Raw genomic sequence first — 24,532 nt, forward strand, 5'->3', positions numbered from 1 at the left:
ACAAATTTCACACTTACAATATTCATCTGTATCGAACAAGAGAAGTCCCAGGGCCTCCTTAGCCTTCTCTGGGGGGAGCTTGCCACACATTCAGAGACTAAGTTGATGAGCAAATAACCTGTGCTCTATTTGCAACCAGCAACATCTGATGTACTGCACATACAAAGGTGGGTCTGTGTCAGGATCCCAGCTGGACATGTGGGGAAACTGAGGCACCGGTCGGTAGCAATGAGTGTGTCAGAGCCAGGAACAGAACCTTGATCTCCTGACTCTCATTCAAGCACCCTCGTCACCGGACCAGGAGTAATACCAGCTACCATTTGTCTAGCGCGCGGGGTCCCTGTCACCACCCCCCCTTCCTTCATGCTTGCTGAGGCTTCCTACCCAGCTGCCTCTCTGGATGCGATGCTTGATCTGGTCTAGAGAGTCACGGGCTAGCTCTGAACAGCAGCAGTTGGCCCCGGTGGCACGGGCAGCCGCCCGAGTACATACCAAGGATTGGGCAGGAGGGTACTCGAGCAGAGCTGGTGTGTGTATGTCAGCCCACACCAGGAATTACACCTCCCAGATGCTGTGTCCACACACCCTGGACGTGACTGTGGGCAAGTCATTCCTGCTCAGTTTCCCCCTTTGTGCAACAGTTTGCTCGATTACCAGAGGGGAGGGCGTGAGGATTAGCCAATGGGGCAGATTCTCGAGTGGTGTAAACCGTCACAGCTTCCCTGACTTTGATGGAGCTCTGACAATTTGCATCAGCCGAGCATCTGCCCCAGTGTCTGTGCAGTGCTTTAAAACAGAATGTGCTTTATTAGTGCCAGGTGTTACCATTAGAAAGGGAGGGAGGGATGCAGGATCAGGGGATCCAGACAGCATAAGGTAGAGAGAGAAATGAGAAGGGGAAACAATGCCAGGCAAAGAGACAAAAGAAATGGGAGAACCTGAATGAGTTTTGTGCCAAAGGGGGCAGGGCAGAAATAAGACTGTAGGCGGGGAGATTAAATCTTATTCTGTTCTGGGACACAGAGGAAGGACAAGGCTAAAAAGGAATATAGCCAGGGCCGTGTTGGTTAAGAAACATTTTGAAATGTACGAGCAAAACAGATGAAAGCAGAATGCCATCATCAGTGAATTCAAGCAGAACTTCCTCGCTCAGAGGGCTACTAACATACGGAATAAACGGCCAGAGGAGACTGCTGATGCAAATAGCATCAATGGGCTTTGAGAGGTTACTCCATATATTTCGGATGCTTGGGACTAGTCCAAATAGGAACTGCCACACCAGAACAGAGCAATGGTCTATCTATCCAGTCTGGAGTACGCACTCCGGCAGTGATCTGTACAAAACATAGCCATGGTTTTAAGACTATCAAACACAGCGGCAGATCCAACTCTTTAACCTCCTCTTAAATTCAGGCACAGAGCAGGAATGAATTCAGTCAGGCAGAATCTCTCATGCTGTTATGCTCTCATGCAAAGATCGAGACTCAGCACACGAGAGGAGAGGAGAGGAACAGGAAACAGTGGGGGAAATCTGGAGATGACGAGAGGTTTACTGCTTTATTAATTATCCATCATGGTGCATTTCTTTCAGGTCCCAGGACCCTGTTAAACTTCTCCCTCCAACCTGTTGCAGGAATTCTGATCAGCTGGGTTGATCTAGCTGCAAGCTTCAGGGGTAATACCTTCACAGCTGACCAGAGGGTGCCTCTGAGGTCTAGTGAGCTGCAGGCACTGAGCTAGACCTCTCTGTCTGATCAGGCTTGGATTAGCCATCAGGGAATAAGGTGAGTTATTCTCTACCCAACTGTTTTAGGCCCTGATTCAGCAACACACTTAACATGCCAGTAGCTCCAATGATTCCAAATTCACTTGCTTAAAGTTAGGCACATGTATAAATACCTTTCTGAGTCAGGGCCTTATGGATGTAAAGGTGCCCAGCTGCCTTGGCAAAGATGGGCACCAATAAAAATAAATGTAGGCCATAATTTTCTACAGCCTCGTATTCAGAGTCAGCATTACGGTGGTCAATAATCTCCAGTGGGGAGCTATAGGGGAAAAACCCCAGCAGGGCTCAGTGAGGATGGAGGTGAATTCCTCACCAGCAAAAGGGAGCAATGGTACCCAGAATCCACCCGCAATAAAAGCTACAATGTCTAGGTCTTCTATAGCACTTTAAATCAGTAGATATCAAAGTGCTTTACAGAGGTCAGTATCATCATCCAATTTTACAGACGTGGAAACTGAGGCACTGGGCAGGAAAGTGACTTGCCCAAGGTCACCCAGCAAACCAGTGGCAGAGCCAGGAGTGACACCCATGTTTCCCATGTCCCAGTCCAAGGTTCTTGCCACTAGGTAACAGTGCCTCCCACTAGCCCAGAACAGCTGGATACTTTCTCCATAAGGTGTTCCTACATTACAGTGAGGAAAGCAGGAGAGATTAGAGATTTATTTAGTAGAAGCAATGAATGAAGGTTGCCATCAAAGCATCCTATCAGAGCAAATCACTGCAGTGTGGCCAACTCTTACGGCAAATCTCATGTTTGCTTTTTTTCTTAAAGCCCTAAAACCTGGGAGTCACATGAACACAACAGAATTGCAGCTTTCATTTCACAACAAAAACAAATCAAGAAATGCCTAGCCTTCCTGGCTGCAAACAGAAGCTTAAGAATGAGAACCCTAAAGGTTAAAAAGTTAGAAGGCAAATAAGAGCTCCGAATGAATGATTTTTAAAACTTCATGTTTTTTTAAGTATCAGAGGGGTAGCCGTGTTAGTCTGGTTCTGTAGAAGCAGCAAAGAATCCTGTGGCACCTTATAGACTAACAGAAGTTTTGCAGCATGAGCTTTCGTGGGTGAATACCCACTTCTTCGGATGCAAGCAGTGGAAATTTCCAGGGACAGATGTGTATATATAAGCAAGCATTTATCCTTAGAGAAGGATAAATGGACACAAATCAGACATTAGGAATGGCAATATACAAAAACCTGTAGGAGAACACTTCAACCTCCCTGGCCACACAATAGCAGATGTTAAGGTGGCCATCTTACAACAAAAAAACTTTAGAACCAGACTTCAAAGAGAAACTGCTGAGCTCCAATTCATCTGCAAATTTAACACCATCAGCTTAGGACTAAACAAAGACTGTGAATGGCTTGCCAATTACAGAACCAGTTTCTCCTCCCTTGGCTTTCACACCTCAGCTGCTGCAACAGGGCCCCATCCTCCCTGATTGATCTAACCTCGTTATCTCTAGCTTGCTTCTTGCTTGCTTATATATACACATCTGTCCCTGGAAATTTCCACTGCTTGCATCCGAAGAAGTGGGTATTCACCCACGAAAGCTCATGCTGAAAAACTTCTGTTAGTCTATAAGGTGCCACAGGATTCTTTGATGTTTTTTTAAGTCAATATCATGACTTTTTAGGCCCCAAGTCATGGATTTTTAAATTCTTGGGGTTGGCAATGGTGATATTATTGCTATCAGTCTGCATTCACCTTTTTTGTCTCTTGTTTTATTCTTGGACTATAAGTTCTCTGGGGAAAGAACCATTTTTGTTCTGTTTGTACATCACCTAGCACAATGGGGTCCTGGTCCACAGCTGGGTCTCCTAGGCAGTACCAGAATACAAATAATAAATACTAATGTTCCTTTATAACATCATTAGGTTTCAGAGTGAACACACATTGAGTAGAACTGGGCAGTGCACACATCTCAGAACTATTGTTTTGGGCTCTCTGCAGACTCAGGCAGACAGCACTGCAATGGGTCACTCTGTGAAAGTATCCTCTGCAACCATAAGGGCTAGAAACTTTAAGGGAAGGTGAAGTTGAGCAGAACCTCCTGGGCTTGCCAGAGATGTGCCAGGCTCGACGGCCCAGAACCAGCTCATCGCCCCCACCCGCTATGCAGAGTGTCCGGAGGAGCACAGGCACAAAGGGCAGAGTAAGGCTGTGGGCTACTAAGGGGCCAGGCAAGCACTCACCTCCTGGCAGAAGCTCACAATGTTTTCCCACAAGGCCTTGGCCTCCCCCTCATCCGTCTGCCGCCGCTTCTCCGCATCCATGCTCTCCCGCCTCTTGAGCGGCTTGGCCCCCTTGCGCTGTGTCATGTACAGCTGCGGCGTGTGGCAGGCCGCACAGTGCTTGGCCTTGAGTTCGTTGAGCAGGGTACAAGCAGGGCAAGACCACTGGCTCGGGCTGTCCTGTACTAAGGGCGGCTGGGAAGGGAAGAGGCGGGCCATTTTCCGGGCCGATGGGGCCTTGCTGCCGCAAGAGGCACAACCCCCTTTGTCGGAGCTGCAGTCGGTACACTTGGGGGCCGGCTCGCCCTGCGCCCCATGTTCCTGGAAGCCGTGCAGTTTGGAGCAACCACAGGCTTTGCACTTCTGCGCCAGGGTGGGGTTCTTTAGGGTGCACTTGGAACAGGCCCAGGTGGTGAAGTCGGGGCTGGAAGGGCTGCAGGGGGTGAAGCGCACCGAGTCCCCCGCCAGATCAATAGTGTCACTGCCTTTCAGAGCACTGCAGGCCTCACATTTGCTTGACCCAGCCGAGTTGAGCAGGGCACAGGTGCTGCACTGCCAGTGGGACGGGCTGACCTCCATCTCCTCCTCCAGCACGCTCAGCCGCTTGTTGGACAGCAGCTCCTGGAAGCGGGCAGCAGGGGGCGCCCTGGCCTGGCCCTGTGGAGACCCCTTCTGCCCAGACGTGGGCTGAGAGGCGTCAGGCACCTGTGGCTGCAGCTGGGGTGGCACTTCCCTGCGGCTCCTGGGCACAGGGTTGTTCTGGAGGCCAGGGGAAAAGGGGCTGAAGGTTGGCATCTTCTGAACATCCTGCTCCATGATCGCTGGGCTCTGGCTGGCAACAGGGTCACTGTCCAGGGTTTCTATGGCAACACCGGGCTGCGGGGTAGCTGGGGCCACATGGAACCCAGCTGGGGCAATGACTTCGGGGACTACCAGCGCCTCCGGGGGGATCTTGGGTAGCGAGAGCTTGCGTGGCCCCCCACAAGCAGAGCAGGAGTTGGCCATGGGGGTGTTGTGCAGAGTGCAGCGCTGGCAGGCCCAGCCATCCTCCAGCTCTGCCTCATCGGGGCTCTTCCCCCCAGACTCTTCGCTGTTGCTCTCCGTCTTGCATGCCTCCTCGGTGGCGATCCCCTTGGGCTCCACCAGAACGGCGGGCTTGGGCAGGATGGCGGGCTTGGGCAGGACGCCATTGATGATGGGCAGTGGGGAGCTGCTAGGCCCAGGCTCCGGCGTGAAGCCGCACACTTCACAGGCCTCCTTGCCCAGGAAGTTCCTGAAGGTGCAGCGGGCGCACGGCCATTTCTGCTCCTCCACGCTGAGCCGCAGGATGTGGTTGAGGTCTGGCTTCTGGCGGGGGGCCTCGCAGATGGAGCACTGGCGCTGGCCCACTGGGTTCAGGAAAGTGCAGCGGGTGCAGGACCACTCCCTCACAGCAGCCATAGAACCAGGAGAGTGGGTGTGACTGCAAGAGAGCAGGAGAAAAGACCGTTACCAACCCGCAGCATAGGGAGTGGAGCAAAGGAGAGCCTAGAACTCTGTGCAAAGGAGCCTCGAACCAGCTGCCATCAGATGGGCTTCTGGTAGGGGATGGACTAGGAGGCTCTCTCTGCACTAGCCAGCGAGAATGTGTAGCAAACACACACAGCTCCTGCTAGAAAGGTGCTCACGTGCTTATGTAGACAGGACCTTGCTTACAGCACGGGAACATACAGGAGTCCAGCATACTAGGGACTGGTTTCTCAGGCACTGACAACCCATTTCAACAAGTGCACAGCACCAAGCTGGTGCTGTGCCAAACGACTTGAGGAGCAGCAGAAAGGCAGCAATCCAATGCTGTGCAATGGCTGTGGTCTTTCCCCAGACAGAGTAACACCCCCACCCCCCAAGGGCATGCCAGGCTCTCAGTGGATTCCACTTCCTTCTCTTCCTTCTTGCTTTTCACACCGAGATTTCACGTGTCAGCAGAACTTCCATGGGCAGTTCTCTGAGTAATCACGTGGCACCAGGCAACACACAGGGTATGGCTACACTTACAAATCTGCAGCGCTGGTAGTTGCAGCGCTGGTTGTCCAGCTGTGCAGGGCCAGCACTGGTGTGTGGCCACACTTACAGCTACCAGCGCTGGTGTGTGGCCACATTTGCAGCGCTGTTGAGAGTGATGCATTATGGGCAGCTATCCCAGCATTCAAGTGGCAGCAACGGTGCTTTTCAAAAGAGGGGGGTGGGGTGGGGCATAGTGTGACAGGGAGCGGGGGGAGAGAGAGAGAGAGTGGATTTTTGGAGCCAACACTGTGTGTTAGCTTCCTGACTTGAAAAATCAGAACATGTTCCCGATCCCTTACCCTTAACTCTTAACTGCAAACAGCCTGCAGCCAACACGACTCCCTTTCTCCCCTCTGCCCCCGCTGTTTCTGTCAAGCAAACACTCACTCCCTGCCTGCCTCATTATCTCATTTGATTGTTCACAGATTGATCACAGCAAACAGGAGCTGTGTTTGTAGATAAACAGCTCCGGGATCAACGTAGCTGGAGTTCACAACAAAACAAAGAGAGGCTGCATAACAAAACAAAGAGAGTAATTTATAAAAGCATTCTGGGATACATCCTTATACCCTGGAGGCCAATCACAGCGCTGGTGTGTGGCCACACTTGATGACCAGCGCTGTAGCACCAGCGCTGGAATCCTTATTCCCCATGCTGAGTGAGGTGTACGGCCAGCGCTGCAGCCAGGGAGTTGCAGCGCTGGAAGTGCCCTGCAGGTGTGGCCACTTACTAATTGCAGCGCTGGTGGAGACTTTCCAGCGCTGCAACTCACCAGTGTAGCCATACCCACAGTTGCAATCGCACTCTGGACTCTACCCTACAGGAGCAGTGCTTTGGCCTAGAACTGTAGGGAAATGCATGGGCACATCTCAGAGCACAGGCTGAGAAGTATGTTAATACCACACCTCCAAGCGGCTTTTCTAAAGCACCTTTCTCCAGCTTACTCTTGATTAGTTTAAATTGCACCTGTGCCCATTCACTTTAGGTGAATATCTGGATTATTTACAGACAGACACAGTGATCATGTAACAGAAGACCCTGTTGTAAGACAGACATGCAAGGGGAAGAAAAATACACTTTGGTTAAAAAAATCAGGTTTTTAAAAGAAACAAATGTTCTTACCCGGGTAATTCATAACAACGGTGCTTATTAAAACTTGAACACATTTTAAAAATCTAATCTACATTTCACTCTGAATGGTGAGTATTTGCTTTGTTCCCACTACTCAACTGTGGCACTAGCTAGTTTCACTTCTGGTCCCAGACTCTTTTTAGTAGCACAGGGAAACTGCTACAAAGTTTGCAATGTAACACTGCAAGAGAAGCTTTAAATCCTAACCGGATAAAAAACAAACCCAAACTACTTTTCATTGGAAAAGGAAACAAAGTGATGGACGCACGGCTAGTGAGCTTAGATTTTGTTGGCTCTATTAGTACAGAAACATTTGGTAAAATGTTGAGCCTATGCAAAGCTGGCTGTTTCCTCAATGCTGGGGAAGCCTTTACTTGGAGCTGTATGCTTGGAGATTAAGCTCTCTGCCTTACCGTTGCACTAGTAGTGTTTTCTGCCTGAGAAACACACGATCTCCCCTGGCAGGGATGCAGGGTCCGATGTATACCCACCAGAGTAGCAATGTCCTCTCCAGCTTGTAGCACGTACTAACGGGTGCCAGGAAATGCAGGGTCTGTGCCAACACCCCAGAGCGTGAGCGAAGGTCAGCACATCAGGCAGAAATGGGAATTTCCTGCCTCTTTCCTCATTTACGGGAGGGATTTGAGGGTTGGAAAAATTATAAATCTAAACAGAAAAATTGTGAAGAGACAGAGAGAAAAATCCCAATCTGTGTCAAGGGGATGGGACCCCTGAAGGGGGAGCGGGGCCTGTACACCTGACTGGTCAGCTGCCTCCTAAACAGGTATTAAGAGAAGGCACCTGGGGTAACTCAGGAAAGAGCAGGAGAAAGCTGCCTGAGAAAGACACAGGAGCAGCAGAGGAGAACTGGGCCAGGGAACCACCGCAAAGACTGAAAGGTGAAGAAGAACATTGTTGGCGAGGACTGGCCAGAACTGGGGGTGCCCTGGAAAGTTTCAGGGGAGCTCATGCACAGGCCCCTAGGAACAAGGGGAAGAACCAGCCTCTGTAAGGGAAGCTGAGCCTGATTGATGCTGGAAGGTGGCCTTGCAGGCAAGGGACCCCTGGGGGAGTGGAACGCTGCAGGAAGCCCCCTTGTGACAGGCTGGAGCAGAGGGCTGTGGGAAGCTGAGCCCTGGCCCAAGGGGTGGTCCTGCAGGGATGTCCCCTGAGCAGGGGTAGGAGCACCAAGTAGGAAGGAGAGTCGTGGGAAGGAAGCGATTCTGGGAGTAATCAGGAGGTGATCCGGCGCCAAAGGCAGAAAGAGGAGAGGGACAGACTGCTTAACGGAATGGTTTCATCATGAGGGTTTTACGGGTTATTGCATGTACACTACGCCTACAGGCAGGCTTTTGAATTGGCCATTGAGAGAGACTGAGCTCCTTGTATGGCCGGACTATGTCGTCTATGTCATGCCATGGCCTGCCGCAGGAGTGCGCCCCGGATTGGGGTCACCCTAGGACACCCAAGCCCAACCGGCCCTCAACAAACAGCCCTGATCCTGCCATCGTGTCCATCAAGGCAGACCCTTCCCCCCGCTGGGGATCTGTGCAGCACAAGGGTCCACCTGTGCAGGTCTGCCTGCAAGATCGGGCTCGCAAAGAGAAACCCAGCAGTTCTACAGCAAAGGAAGCTATACCCCAGGCCACTAAATAGCACCTCCTTGGAAAGAAGAGCTTTGCAGCATGCTCTGAAGGCTGACAAGTTCAGGCTACTCTGGGCAACAGGGCAGGAGCAAGATCCAGACCTGAGGGGCTCTCACACTGGATGACAGCCAGCAGCTCCCTCTCTGTTACACCAAGGCACCTCTGGCTCCCAGCTCAAGTGCTCAGCATGGATTCACCAAGGGCAAGGCATGCCTTACTAACCTAATTGCCTTCTATGACGAGATAACCAGCTCTGTGGATGAGGGGAAAGCAGTGGATGTGCTATTTCTGGACTTTAGCAAAGCTTTTGATACAGTCTCCCACAGTATTCTTGCCAGCAAGTTAAAGAAGTATGGGCTGGATGAATGGACGGTAAGGTGGATAGAAAACTGGCTAGATGGTCGGGCTCAACGGGTAGTGATCAATGGTTCCATGTCTAGTTGGCAGCCGGTATCAAGTGGAGTGCCCCAAGGGTCGGTGCTGGGGCCGGTTTTATTCAATATCTTCATTAACGATCTGGAGGATGGTGTGGACTGCACCCTTAGCAAGTTTGCAGATGACACTAAACTGGGAGGAGTGGTTGATACGCTGGAGGGTAGGGATAGGATACAGAGGGACCTAGACAAATTAGAGGGTTGGGCCAAAAGAAATATGATGAGGTTCAACAAGGACAAGTGCAGAGTCCTGCACTTAGGACGGAAGAATCCCATGCACTGCTACAGACTAGGGACCGAATGGCTGGGCAGCAGTTCTGCAGAAAAGGACCTAGGGGTTACGGTGGACGAAAAGCTGAATATGAGTCAACAGTGTGCCCTTGTTGCCAAGAAGGCTAATGGCATTTGGGGTTGTATAAGTAGGGGCATTTCCAGCAGATCGAGGGATGTGATCATTCCCCTCTACTCAGCACTGGTGAGGCCTCATTTGGAGTACTGTGTCCAGTTTTGGGCCCCACACTACAAGAAAGATGTGGACATATTGGAGAGAGTCCAGCGGAGGGCAACAAAAATGATTAGGGGGCTGGAGCACATGACTTATGAGGAGAGGCTGAGGGAACTGAGATTGTTTAGCCTGCAGAAGAGAAGAATGAGGAGGGACTTGATAGCTGCTTTCAACTACCTGAAAGGGGGTTCCAAAGAGGATGGATCTAGACTGTTCTCAGTGGTAGAAGATGACAGAACAAGGAGTAATGGTCTCAAGTTGCAGAGGGGGAGGTTTAGGTTGGACATTAGGAAAAACTTTTTCACTAGTAGGGTGGTGAAGAACTGGAATGGGTTACCTAGGGAGGTAGTGGAATCTCCTTCCTTAGAGGTTTTTAAGGTCAGGCTTGACAAAGCCCTGGCTGGGATGATTTAGTTGGGTTTGGTCCTGCTTTGAGCAGGGGGTTGGACTAGATGACCTCCTGAGGTCCCTTCCAACCCTGAGATTCTATGATTCTATGATTCTCCTACTGATCTCAGCTGCAGCAGAGCAGCATGGGGAGTGAGGGATCTCATCCCTCAGCCAGGCAGTCCCAGAGCTTTAGGAGTTAGCACAAACACCTTCAACTCAGCCCAGATCTCTACAAGTAGTCAATGCAGGCCCATTGTGCCCCTGGCACAGCGCCCTGGTTCCCAAGCAGCCCAGCCCCTTCTGTGTCAGCTGCACTTTCCGAACCCAGCCCAAGCTGAGCGCTTTGCCACAACTGAGTCTTGAGGCAACAAACCCATGCAACAGAGTAGTGACAGCCACGCAGGTGGGGAAAAGACACAGCCTCCTGGCCACATGCAAATGAAAACAGCTGTCTTCACCAGCGCTGGAAGACAAGTCAACAACCGCTTAACAGCGACACTCCCAAGTGGAGAGCCCAGGTAACCAAGAGTGGGCAAGTCTCCCCCACTCCCACCCCCACCAGAAGGGCCGTTGTGATCTTTGCCATCTCTTCTACTGGTTTTCCCCCCCCCCCCCCCCCAAGAGAATACTTGTATATATATATATATTTTAAAACAAAGTCCCTCTCAGAGAATCAAATTAATTCTGAGAGCCCGCACAAAATCTCTTTCTGGTTCACATCATGCTCTTTAATAGTTTGTACTTTACCAGGCATTTATTGGAGTTATTTCGGGAAACGTTCATAACAAGGTGAAATATAAAAATTGATTTTCCTTTCTTCTGCCTTGAGTCATACAGCTCTGAGCTACCACGAGATGATCAGCAGCCTCTCATGCAAGTCTCCAGCTTACTGGAGTCCACTCTAGCTATTTCTACCTACTATTTCCATCTGTGTGACAGACAGACAGACAGACAGACAGACACACACACACACACACACACACACACCCCTCTCTCTCTCTCTCTCTCCCTCCCTCCCTCCCTCCCACCAGTCTCTGTACTGCAGCTGAGGCCAACTGCCCCAATTAGGACGAGGGCTGCAGTGTGGCAGAGACTGTACAAACCCATGGGGAGACATGGTCCTTGCCCCTACGATATGTGTGCGCATGCAGACAGACAGAGAGAGAGAGAGTGACTGACTGACAGACCCTCCTCTCATACTCTGATCTGCATGGGTGGGCCCCTTTGGAGCCCCCTGACTTCCTGTAAAACACACAAGCATGTGAAAATCCAGTTGTTCCCCCAGCCCTGTGGCCACCTCCCTCTACCTCCTGACCTCACAGACACTTCTCAACTCTGGGGGAAGCAAATGAGACAAACAAACGGTCTGTGCTCTCCCTGTCCTGCCATGTCCAGCCTGGAGGCGTTTGGTTTACAAAGATCAGTCACCACCATAGGCGGCGAGTTATATGCGCCCGTGGGGCCCATGCTCCAGCAATATTCCTGAAGGTGGGCCCAGCTCCACCAATGTTTGGGCCCCAGGCCCTGTGCTTTGGGGGTCCCCACGCTAGGGGTCGGCAATGTGGGGCGCTCTCACCTCAGGGGCAGCTCTCCCGCTCCCCACAAGCAGCTCCCCCCAGCCCCGGAGAGGCCCCAGCGCTGACTCGGCTCACAGCCCATTGGCCGGGAACCCCAGCCAATGGGAGCTGCAGGGGGCGGTGCCAGAGCTGCCTGGCCACATCTCCACAGCAGGGAGGGGGAGGGAGCCACAGGCAGCGGCTCTCAGCCCTGGGCAGAGCGAGCAGCAGGGTCTGTCACTGTCAGACTGACACAGCCGGTGAGCCGGGGGGCTGTCCTGTCAGACAGACACACAGACACAGCCGGGAGGTTGTGGGGACAGACACAAAGACACAGCCGGGGGGCTGTCCTGTCAGACAGACACACAGACACAGCCGGGAGGTTGTGGGGACAGACACAAAGACACAGCCGGGGGGCTGTCCTGTCAGACAGGCACACGGACACAGCTGGGAGGTTGTGGGGACAAACAGACACAGAGACACAGCCAGGGGGTGGTGGGGACAGACAGACACAAGGACACAGCCCGGGGGTTGTGGGGACAGACAGACACAGCCAGGGGGGTTGTGGGACAGACAGACACACGGACACAGCCAGGGGGGGGGTTGTGGGACAAACAGACACAGAGACACAGCCAGGGGTTGTGGGACAGACAGACACAGAGACACAGCCCGGGGGTTGTGGGACAGACAGACACAGCCGGGGGTGGTGGGGACAGACAGACACAAGGACACAGCCCCCGGCAGTGGGCTGACAGACGCAGACAGACGCAGCTGGGGGTTGTGGGGACAGACAGATGGAGCCGTGGGCGGGGGAAAGGAGCAGCAATGGGCACCCCGGGGCTGGTATAAAATACACAGGATGGGGGGAGCTTCCTGAGGGGACTATAGCAACACCCCCCGCAGAGCAGACCCAGGTTGCAGCTGGCTCTGCCCATCACAGCCCCCTGCCCCACAGAGACCCACACAACCCTCTGCCCCCTCGAGAGACTCCCAATGACCCCTGTGCCCGTCACTCCTCTCCAGAGAGCCCTCCCCTTTGTGCCAGCCCACTCCCCTCCCCCACTGCCTCCCCTCCTCCAAAGCTCCCTACAATCTCCCCCTTTGCCTTCCGCCCCCCAGCCCAGCCCATTCCATTGGCCAGGAGGCTCCCAGTCTATTGGCTAGCAGGGCCCATGGGAGCTGCACCTGAGGCAGGGTGCCTGCTTGCAGATGCAGACCTGCCTGGCTGTGCCTCCACAGCACAGGGAGGGGGAGCCACAGGTGAGCAAGCCCCGGTCATCATCCTCACAGGCCCAGTAATTCTCTGGATATTTAATTTCACTGAGGTGAGTAATTCAGTCTACTCTTCCTTTCCAGACAGTTTGTGACTTTTCCGGTAAGAAAAAAACTTACAATTTCTTTGCCAAGAAGTCCATTTATATTTTTTTCACTTGAGAAGTACAGTATATTTCTGGTTGTTCATAAGCTCATTTATTTTGTTAAGTCAGTTTCATAGGCAATTTTAAGTCACATGAATTGTACCTGTTTTTTTTCTATTGGTCCAAAAACACATGGAAGATGTGCAGATTTTTATTTCTGTGGGCCAAACTGCCCTGTATAGAAATGTAAGTGTTGGAGCCAGAAAAGCTCTGCAAGGGTAAGGGTCCCTTCAGGAAATTGTCCTCAAGTCATTCATTCTTCTGGGCATTCCACTCTATTGTTTCCTCCTATAGTGATCAGTGTTTCCACCCACTGGGGAGAGGCAGAAGACTGGATCAACCCTGCAGTGACTCTGCCTCTACCCTTGTTCTCTGTCTGCTCCCTCTACCAGCCCCTTTGGTCTCCCTAGGATTGCCCCTCCCATTACTTCCTCTGGGTCTTCTTTCTCTTGAGCTTCTCATGAAGTAAAGTCTGTCATGACAAGTTCTGATCTCTGTAATATATTTAATTTTGATGTATTAAGTGTTAATTAATGCATTATGGGAGTCTCCTTCAGCCCTCTGTATAAATTGATCCTCTTCTTTCCATATGTTTTGCCCATATGGTTTTCTGCAGCCCTAGGGCAGCCAGCAATAACCCCTGTGCTTTTGCAATGGGTTGAGGGAAGGGGACCATGGGTTCCCTATTTATGTGATTTGCAAGAAGTGTTATCATTATGTAAGGTACCAAATGTGTTTAAATGATATATGTGCCTTGTAAAATCCCAAAGCAAGCTCATTTTCATTTCTCATATAATCTCATATACAGTATACACACATTTTTCATTAATTATATGAGTTGAATTTATTATTATTTATTAGCTAGGTTACTGTTTTTTGGGGTTTTTTCAGTGTGGCAAAATGTGTGCAATTTTATGGGTTGAATGACTGAATGACATAATACCCACCTGCCCGCATTGTCCGTCACTAAGTCCAGTAATTTTGTCAAGTGTTTGTCGCACAACATGGTGGTGCCTACCCCTACCTTGTGCTTCAGGGGGTGATGGGGTCCAGGGCAGCCTGGGGCATTAGCGGGGGGCCTGGCACTGGCAGCAGCGAGTGACCTGGCCCCAGCCCACTCTGCTCAACCTCGCCAGCTCCCGGCATTGCTCAGGGGCAGGGGCTTCGGGGAAGAGGTGGTGTGGGGGCGGTGTGGGAAGAGGCTGGGCGGAGGAGGGTTGCTCGCTGCTGTCGGCGCCAGGCACCCCGCTAACCCCCCAGGCCACCCTGGACCCCACGTCCCCCTGAAGCATAAGGTAGGGGTAGGCATCCTATGGATGGAACGGATCCACTTGGGCACCACCAAAAATTATACAAGCCTGCCGCCCATGGTCACCACTCAGCAAACCACAGACCCAAAACATGCAGCACCAAGGAATTAAATGGCTCCTTACTGTCCAGTGCTACACACAGGGGTGTCTTAGCACACGCAGCTGCCACCTGGGAACAACTGAGTGCAAAACCTGCTGCAGCTCACCAGTGGAATGAGCTTCATCTCAGTGCAGCCCCTTGTCCACACGATAGCTCAGCACGATCACATGGACCAGAGGCGCTGGTAGCAACCAGAGGCTACCACCATCTGACAGCTGTTAACTTACATACATAAATGAAGCTGGCAGCTGCAGCCACACCATCAACACGCCACTGCAGTTGGTGCCACGTTCAGCACAGAATCCACAGATGGACTGGGCTGCAGAGACTGAATTAGCCCATCCCCGCTGTGGAGCAGGGCTGCGCCATGTCACTGGAGAGGCCTGCGCTGCTGTATCCATCCTCTTGGCTGAGGCTACAAGAGTCAGGGACCATCAAGTGTCAGGCGGGGGGAAGGAGAAGAGGAATCCGCATGGATATCATCATATACTGGCCATGGACAGATTAGTCACCTCAACACCCCCCCGTGCCCAAAATGGGGCAGCATCCCACATCTGTCAGCATCTGCATTACAGGGCCCAGGCTGGCCCACAGCCGAGCTCTGGTGCTGGGCCATTAGCAGCCCCGAGATGCTAAACCACAAACAACCCCATCTCACGAGCGTGTTGCAGGCCCAGAGGAACTTTTACCTTTGCTCTTCACCTGGGTAAGTATGGGGCGTGCCCCTCACGTGCTGCAGGGTCGTACTTTGATAGTAGGCCTTCAAGGAAAGCCAGTGGGGTTCATGATCAGTAGACCGCCCTTTTCTCACACCAGCTCAGGACTGAACCCAGACTTGTGCGTGATAGGGGACACGGGTGGGATATAAATGCAGGGACTCTAACTAGGAACAGGAGCCTATGGAACTTCTTGGAAGAACAGGGCTAGAAGCCCTGATGCCCTAAGTAAACTTCACTCTGGGTTACCCCAGGTTCTGCTTCTTGTGCCTGAAGTCCCCACTGCAGTTTTGATTGAAGGCGGTATTCTTCTCTTCCTGCCTTATACTATTGTGTAATACTGCTGGGGGGTGTTAACCAGCCATGAAGTTTCACCCCAGAGCTGGCTGCATTTCAGTGGTGGACAGAATTAGCCTTTTCTAGACATTTGGCAAAGTGCTTTGCGATCCTTTGGCACTGTAATACATTATTATTACTGCTTCAAGGAGAACAGCAGCCTGCTAGACTCTGTGAACATGGGCACCGGTGCAGGAAAAGATTTGAACAGATCCCTCACACCATGCAGACCTCCCATCTAAATCACAGGACTCAACAGGTCTGTCCTCTCAATTAAAAAACAATCCCCTTTATATTTACACTACAGCCAAGTCCACTCCCCTCTTCATCACAAGGGGCCTGGCTCAGAAAAGGGAACATGTATCTAAAAACTCACTGATGGTGTATTCACCATGCCGGCAGCCCTCAGCAAATTCACATCGACCAGGTGGGCAATGCCCATTCGCTTATGACATGAGCCAAGAAGGATGGGGAATGGGCATCAGTAGCATCAGGTAATACTGACTGAGCCACCCAGAAGCCCAGTGCCCATTGCAAAAGCTGACCTGCTTAAGTTGGGGAGGTGGGGATCAGATGAACCAATTCCTGCTCCACTAAATCACAGACAAACTGGGGGATGCTCCACCTAGCGGCTTCCAATGGGAGCTGAGGGCATCAGCACTTTGCAGGGAGATCTTAATTATGAGCCTCTGCCCTGGGCCACCCTGTCTGTCTCTGATTCAGCCCGTACACACACTGACCCACTCTACCAGTCCTCCTTGATGCCCACCCTGCTCTCCAAGTCACAGAGAAACCAGCTGCTGTTCCCATCCCCCACCCCAGCCTGACCCTCCTCTTCCCCTCTAAGCCCCCCCAATCAGCCTGACCCCCTAGCCCAGGAGTTCCTACACCCACCCCTCCCAGGAGCATGCCCTTGAGGGAGCCCCCCAAAACCATCCCCTCCTAGGTATTCCTGCCTCCCACACCCCAGTCCCTGCTCCTTACCCTGCCCTGCTGGTGAGCCTCAGGTCTATTCACCCAACTTCCCTGGCACCGAGAGGAGCCGGAGCCCCAGGCATCGTGGTTTCAGCGCACCAAGAGTCCAGCATGCACAGGGGCACACGGCACTTACAAAATTGCTCCATGGCCACTGGCGTGGACATGTGTATGCACAGCTTGCAAGGAAGGGGGAGGGCAAGGAACCAGCACATTTCATTGGCAACTGGCAAGGCAGTAAAAAAAACCAGCCCGCTGCCAACCCTGTGCTCCAGCCACTGCTCTGGTGAGCAGGTGCAGCCCACGTCCTGTGGCACGGTCGAGAATGCACAAAAGGCCCCATGGGACAGCTGGGGAACCACTAAGCTACACGCAAAGGCCTGGCCTACACCAGACAGTTGTACCACTTTAACTACACCCGCAGAGCTTAACCAACACAACCCCCTCGTGCAAATGCACTTACACTGGTATGAAGGTGCTTGGGAGTCACACCCCCAAGCTGACTCAGTTTTACCACACAACTTCCCAACTTGCATGGAGGACAGGTCCATAAATGGCTGTTAGCAACCCCATGCTCTGGGTGTCCCTAGCCTCTGACTGCCAGAAGCTGGGACTGGACAACAGGGGATGTATCACTTGATAATCACCCTGGTCTGTTCATTCCCTTTGAAGTCTCTGGCATTGGCCACTGTCGGCAGACAGGATACTGGGCTAGATGAACCATCGGTCTGATCCAGTCTGGCCACTCTAGTGCATTCCACTCAATGACATGAGCTCACCTCTCTGAGAGATGGTTGCTAGGTCAACAGAAAAATTCTAGCTTCCCTATGCTGAGGGTTCGGCGACCTAACCACTGCGCTCAGGGTGCCCGATCTTTAAGTGTAGAACAGGCCTGAGAAAACTCAACTGCTGCAGTGCTTTACACCGCCTCGAGTTCCTAATCTGCCGGGTGCAGGTGGTGTGAGCTCGAGTTCCACCCACCCACGTCACAATCCGGCTGTAAAGCAGCAGTACATGAACGACTACGGTCTGAGAGCTGCTGTTCAGAGCCTTCACAGGGGCAGATTTCAAGCAATGCTGGGGGAGAGAGCGAAAGGGATACGAGTCTCAGATCAGAAGGGGCACGGCAGAAAGTGTGGGGCATTCATAGCAGCAAAGGAAAAGGAACCATGAGACTGAACCTGCCTCAAGGGGCAGAGGCTCCTTGTGGAAGCTCCAGGACATGGGACTGGAGGGAAAACTGCGCGGCATTGCCTCAGGGAGACTTCCCTTCCGATAACATTTCCAAGGGCACAGATATGTCAGAAGGCCGCTGCAGTTGGAATTTTCCAGCTGAGCACCACCCTCTCCCCATGCAAGAGGCAGTCTGGAGCATTCCCTGATGTACAAGGAGAGACAGATGGAGAGAAAGGAGAGCCCATTACAGAGATACAATTGTTCCTCTGCTGATCTGTCCCTTAACTAAATGGGACAAGGTGACTCGGGCTAGATGGTGCAGAGGGGAAAGCACTAGCCAGTCCCCTTTGGAGTGCTGGGCTCCCATCCTGACCAGCTCTCGGCTGTGGTGAGTTTGGTGGCCTCAGCTGAGCTGGCAGTGAATATTTGCCCACCACCACCTTTGGCCTGCTTGTGAGAGAGGCCCAGGGCTGGAATAAGCCAGGGGGCTGCTGGTGAGACAGAGTTAGGGGAGTGGTGCAGGACTAGAATAGCAGCATCCGGCTAGTACTGATGGCTACTGGCAGGATTGGGAGGGGGGACCCTGGAACAGCAGTCCCCACCCCCTGCAGCTCACAAGTGAGGGGCATTGGCAGGGCTGTGTGGGATCAGCGGGCACATCAGCTGTTTCCAGCCTGTAGCGGGGTGGTCACCCACTCTTGCCTGGAAGGGCTTAAAACAGCCCTGGCTGGCTGGGGCAGGGTGAAAAGCTGGGCTGATTGGGGAAACAGCCTCAGCTGTGGCCACGCCCCAAACAGACCCAGCTGGCCCTATAAAGGCCAGGGAAGCCAGGAGCAGAGTCTCTCTCTGCTTTCAGAGAGAGGGGGGCCTGGCTGCTGGGAAGCTCGGGGTGCCTAGAGTGAGGCAGAGCTGGAGAGCAGCCAGAGGGGCTGGGGAGCTCCAGGCTGGCAACTCCCCAGGCTGCAGGGCCTTGTCCAAGGCCCCACAGAAGCACTGGGTTGCAGAGAGAGGCAACAGGTCCAGACCCAACCTTGCCTATGATGAGCGGCTGACACTGCAATCTGCCCCCGGGCACGGGGGCAAGTTGAGGGCTGGCAGCAGGCTACGACTGAAGCAAGGTGGGGACAGGGGGTGGAGGTTTCCTGGGGGAGGGGAGATCCTGAGACTGAGGGGTGTATGGCCAAGGGGCAGCACCCCAGATAACGGGGCACTGGAGTTCAGGGAGGGACACGGGGGGCAAGCGGCAGTGGGATACTGGCCTGCAGAGGGCGCTCCAAGGCTGGCAGAGCTAATTCCCAGAAGAAACCAGCAGGAGGCGCTGCAGGGGTGAGTCCACATGCTTACACAGCCCTTGCTACCCAATCCACCACATTGATCTACTCTAAAAAGAGGAGGCCAACAGGTCAGATGGGAGAGGGACGTGGATTCTTACTCTCTTGAAGGGGCAGCATCCACCCCTGCACTAACCATCCCTATTCTGTGACAACATCCAGCAGGCAAGGGACAGATGACAGGGCCCTTCCCTGGGTACTTACAGCACAGTGAGACTGGAGGCCTAACTAGAACAGGGATCAAAAAGAGCAAGAAACAAGGTGAAGTAGGGGACTGCTTCGTTATACCGCCACTTTGCAAGGAAATGAGCAAGCCAGGGGCTGGCACACTGCCACCCAGATATGTATTATGGCGCAGATGCATACTGGCTTCTCCTGGGTGAAGGGTGCTAGCCATGTCCCACCCCCATCTAGAAGTGCCCTCTGCTTGCAGGTTAAAGGAGTTTTGGTACAGTGTGATGAGAGAGAGAGAGGAGATCCAAGCATCAGAGTGAAAACACAATGGTCCCCATTACCTCAGAGCGACTGCATTGACTGGAACAGAGTTATTCACCATCTACAGCTGCTCAAAGGTCACCAGAATCAGGTCCTTTCTCTACAGAAAATTCTTCCAAAAGAGCTAAAGCCTTTAAACCTGTTGTCTCAGTTCTCTCTAGTGGAAAAATCAATTGTTCTTGTTAACAAGGTGCAAACTCGGAATTCTCTAATACACAATATATTCCAGCCAAATCTTCCTGCTTGACAACACAAGAAAAGCACTACGCTTCTTTACAGAAGCTATCTGGCTTGATTTTCCTCTAGCAACAAATCACTTCCCCTTTCCCCAGAACAACCCTTCAGCATTTGCTGATATTTCTGATCTCAGACATTGCTCCACAATGGTAGCATGGACAGCTCTGTGGCATGTGGATCTCAGTGTGGCCCCACGGCTGTTTCACAAAAGCTCCACCCAGGAGGCCCAAGAGACAGTCTCTTCTCTTCTTACAATAGCATTCAACATCCCTGTGGTGGGAAGAACATCTCAACTGCCCAACACTGTGGCCTTTAATTTCAAAAGGGGGAACTATACAAAAATGAGGGGGTTAGTTAGACAAAAGTTAAAAGGTACAGTGACTAAAGTGAAATCCCTGCAAGTTGCGTGGGCCCTTTTTAAAGACACCATAATAGAGGCCCAACTTCAATGTATACCCCAAATTAAGAAAAACAGTAAAAGAACTAAAAAAGAGCCACCATGGCTTAACAACCATGTAAAAGAAGCAGTGAGAGATAAAAAGACTTCCCTTAAAAAGTGGAAGTCAAATCCCAGTGAGGCAAATAGAAAGGAGCACAAACACTGCCAACTTAAGTGCAAGAGTGTAATAAGAAAAGCCAAAGAGGAGTTTGAAGAACGGCTAGCCAAAAACTCCAAAGGTAATAACAAAATGTTTTTTAAGTACATCAGAAGCAGGAAGCCTGCTAAACAACCAGTGGGGCCCCTTGACGATGAAAATACAAAAGGAGCGCTTAAAGATGATAAAGTCATTGCGGAGAAACTAAATGGATTCTTTGCTTCAGTCTTCACGGCTGAGGATGTTAGGGAGATTCCCAAACCTGAGCTGGCTTTTGTAGGTGACAAATCTGAGGAACTGTCACAGATTGAAGTGTCACTAGAGGAGGTTTTGGAATTAATTGATAAACTCAACATTAACAAGTCACCGGGACCAGATGGCATTCACCCAAGAGTTCTGAAAGAACTCAAATGTGAAGTTATGCGGAACTATTAACCAAGGTTTGTAACCTGTCCTTTAAATCGCGGTACCCAATGACTGGAAGTTAGCTAATGTAACGCCAATATTTAAAAAGGGCTCAAGGGGTGATCCTGGCAATTACAGACCGGTAAGTCTAACGTCGGTACCGGGCAAATTAGTTGAAACAATAGTAAAGAATAAAATTGTCAGACACATAGAAAAACAAACTCTTGAGCAATAGTCAACATGGTTTCTGTAAAGGAAATCGTGTCTTACTAATCTATTAGAGTTCTTTGAAGGGGTCAACAAACATGTGGACAAGGGGGATCCGGTGGACATAGTGTACTTAGATTTCCAGAAAGCCTTTGACAAGGTCCCTCACCAAAGGATCTTACGTAAATTAAGCTGTCATGGGATAAAAGGAAAGGTCCTTTCATGGATTGAGAACTGGTTAAAGGACAGGGAACAAAGGGTAGGAATTAATGGTAAATTCTCAGAATGGAGAGGGGTAACTAGTGGTGTTCCCCAAGGGTCAGTCCTAGGACCAATCCTATTCAATTTATTCATAAATGATCTAGAGAAAGGGGTAAACAGTGAGGTGGCAAAGTTTGCAGATGACACTAAACTACTCAAGATAGTTAAGACCAAAGCAGATTGTGAAGAACTTCAAAAAGATCTCACAAAACTAAGTGATTGGGCAACAAAATGGCAAATGAAATTTAATGTGGATAAATGTAAAGTAATGCACATTGGAAAAAATAACCCCAACTATACATACAACATGATGGGGGCTAATTTAGCTACAACGAGTCAGGAAAAAGATCTTGGCGTTATCGTGGATAGTTCTCTGAAGATGTCCACGCAGTGTGCAGAGGCGGTCAAAAAAGCAAACAGGATGTTAGGAATCATTAGAAAGGGGATAGAGAATAAGACTGAGAATATATTATTGCCCTTATATAAATCCATGGTACGCCCACATCTCGAATACTGTGTACAGATGTGGTCTCCTCACCTCAAAAAAGATATTCTAGCACTAGAAAAGGTTCAGAAAAGAGCAACTAAAATGATTAGGGGTTTAGAGAGGGTCCCATATGAGGAAAGATTAAAGAGGCTAGGACTCTTCAGTTTGGAAAAGAGGAGACTAAGGGGGGGACATGATAGAGGTATATAAAATCATGAGTGATGTTGAGAAAGTGGATAAGGAAAAGTTATTTACTTATTCCCATAATACAAGAACTAGGGGTCACCAAATGAAATTAATAGGCAGCAGGTTTAAAACAAATAAAAGGAAGTTCTTCTTCACGCAGCGCACAGTCAACTTGTGGAACTCCTTACCTGAGGAGGTTGTGAAGGCTAGGACTATAACAATGTTTAAAAGGGGACTGGATAAATTCATGGTGGCTAAGTCCATAAATGGCTATTAGCCAGGATGGGTAAGAATGGTGTCCCTAGCCTCTGTTCGTCAGAGGATGGAGACGGATGGCAGGAGAGAGATCACTTGATCATTGCCTGTTAGATTCACTCCCTCAGGGGCACCTGGCATTGGCCACTGTCGGTAGACAGATACTGGGCTAGATGGACCTTTGGTCTGACCCGGTACGGCCTTTCTTATGTTCTTATGTTCTTGAGAGATGCCCCATAATTGTAAAAGCAGGAGATGTTGTCAATCAGGTAACAAACCATGCTGCATTGACAGAGCTGCCTATGCACCCAAGATTGGAAATAGGCGGCTTGAGGTCAGGACTGAAGTGCAGGCCACACTTTGGCCATGCCCTAGGCATCAAAACAGATTAAAAAATTCACATCACTTATAATCTAATGCAGAGTTAACCCTCCTGTCTTCAGGGTGAAATGCCAGCGTGTTCACCCACCGCTAGCATGTCACAAAACATGGTTTGGCAAGTATTTTATACCCTTCCTGCCGTGACCCCAACACCTGACGAGAAAAAGATAGCTGTCTAAATGAGACAGGTCCCAAGCGGGGACCCTCATCAAATCCTGGTGAATTACAGTACAGACAGGAAGAGTCTGACCATTATCCCAACACTTCCAAGCCTGTTCCAGACATCCAACCACCCAGCCCTAGTCAGAAGTAGGCACTGACAGCCAGGGCTGCCCAACATGGAAAGAACCACCCAAATGTAAGAGAGCTGTTCCTTTTTCCTTTCAACTCTCCACACCCAACTCACCTCCTACCCCGTGTCCCCAGCTGTGCTGGGGACTTGCTGTGAAGCCAGTCACCGCTGCCTGAATACAGCTGTTCATGCTAGATCCAGACAGGGGAGCCCATTTCTCAAGAGGAGCCGGTCTTCTAGGTCAGCAGCTGAACAATGCCATCCTGCTTCTCCAGGAGGACCCATTGTGATGTCACAAGCGCTGCTTCGTACATGGGTGACCCACCCACCTTGAGCCAGAAGAGTTTCCTCTGCACAAGCTGCATTTCCAGCTACTCTTTGGCGTCACTGTACTCAGACTTCCCCACATCTCCGTTGACTTCAGAGATCAGCTCTGCTTTATCCACCAGGGATGGAGGCACCAGGCTTTCTAGCAGGGTCCTACTGAGTCTCTCTCAACCTCAGCATCATCCCGAGCCATCCTCATCCCCTGGAAAGCACTCCAGGGCCTGAAGCTCCTAGAGTTGACTCCTGAGCCACCAGCCAAGTCAAGTGCTCCCCCTTCCTCTAAAGCAGTAGTGTGCTTGTGCAAAGGAATTTAATAGAGTGTAAAGCCTCATGGTCTTTTAGAAACATACAGACTTCATCAGGGAAAGGGCACTAAAGCCAATGACTGGAGATCAGCTCCCATCTCTGCTACTGACCCTGGGCAAGTCACTCTGCTTGCATGTACCTCGATTTCCCCATGCAAAACAGGGATAGTAATTTACCTGTCCCTCAGGTGGAGAGAGACTCAGGCCCATTGAGGTACAGATTCTGTGTACACCGGGTGAAAAGCCATTGGGGCTGGAATGCCTTGAGCTCACAGCGCACACCCCCTGTTATCCCAGGGGGTTTTAAGGCACTGTTTGTAACCTCTGGACTGCCAGGTTTAACTCAGGTCCTCCACTGTTTACAGTAGCTGCTCTCTGGTCCATGCAGGAAGCCAACAAATGTTGCAGATCCAATAGTCTGGCCGATCCTACTCCACCCTACAGCACAGCACCTTGAGTTTGGAAGTTACCCATCAGTCCCAACACTTGCTCAAGCCACTGTGCCTGGGTACCCTGGAGCAGACACTGCAGGAATCCAGCATGCATTGGTACAACTGCGCCCAACAAGCAGATGCTCTGGGCAGATGTGCCAAAAGCCGTGCTGCTGAAACGCCTGTTTCATGAAACCGCAGTCTCACTGTGTGTGACCGCACCAACCGCAAGCAGGGATGGGGCTGCAGTTTGAACCACTGCAAACCTAGGCTACTCCTTGGTTCCCTTGGTCCAGTAGAAAGGGGGGAGGGGTACAAAATCCATTCTCTTGTTGATCCTTTTGATGAAATAAAAGCGTCTTGTTCCTGAAATATTAATTGAGTGCTCCAGAGCTTTATTATAAATTTATACCTTCTCCAACGCCTGCCTGCTCTTTGGAGTCAGCCTAGGCCAAACCAGACACCAGCTCCCAGGAAAGCCGCTCAGAAGGGGAAGAAATTTACCAGGGATCAGGTCATTAGTCCTTCATGCCAAACTCTCATCCAGCCAGCCCCCGTCCTTCCAGAAGTTTCACTCCC

At 51.2% G+C, this 24,532-nt stretch overlaps 1 protein-coding gene across 5 annotated transcripts in view; it reads right to left on the bottom strand.

Annotated features, from left to right (window-relative positions):
* The window catches only part of CAPN15 (calpain 15), a 108,808-nt gene that overhangs the window by 20,271 nt on the left and 64,005 nt on the right, over positions 1-24,532 (bottom strand). For 3 of the 5 annotated variants that reach the window (XM_039491191.1, XM_039491195.1, XM_039491194.1), the window contains exon 2: positions 3,983-5,483. In XM_039491191.1, coding sequence (XP_039347125.1) covers positions 3,983-5,483 — 1,501 coding nt within the window. Of the gene's footprint in view, positions 1-3,982; positions 5,484-19,603; positions 19,719-23,004; positions 23,143-24,532 lie in introns of those variants that run through there. The other 2 variants (XM_039491193.1, XM_039491192.1) reach the window with 2 other exon arrangements.

Source organism: Mauremys reevesii, linkage group 10, assembly GCF_016161935.1.
Source record: "Mauremys reevesii isolate NIE-2019 linkage group 10, ASM1616193v1, whole genome shotgun sequence".
In the NCBI taxonomy this organism is placed as follows: Eukaryota; Metazoa; Chordata; order Testudines; family Geoemydidae; genus Mauremys; species Mauremys reevesii.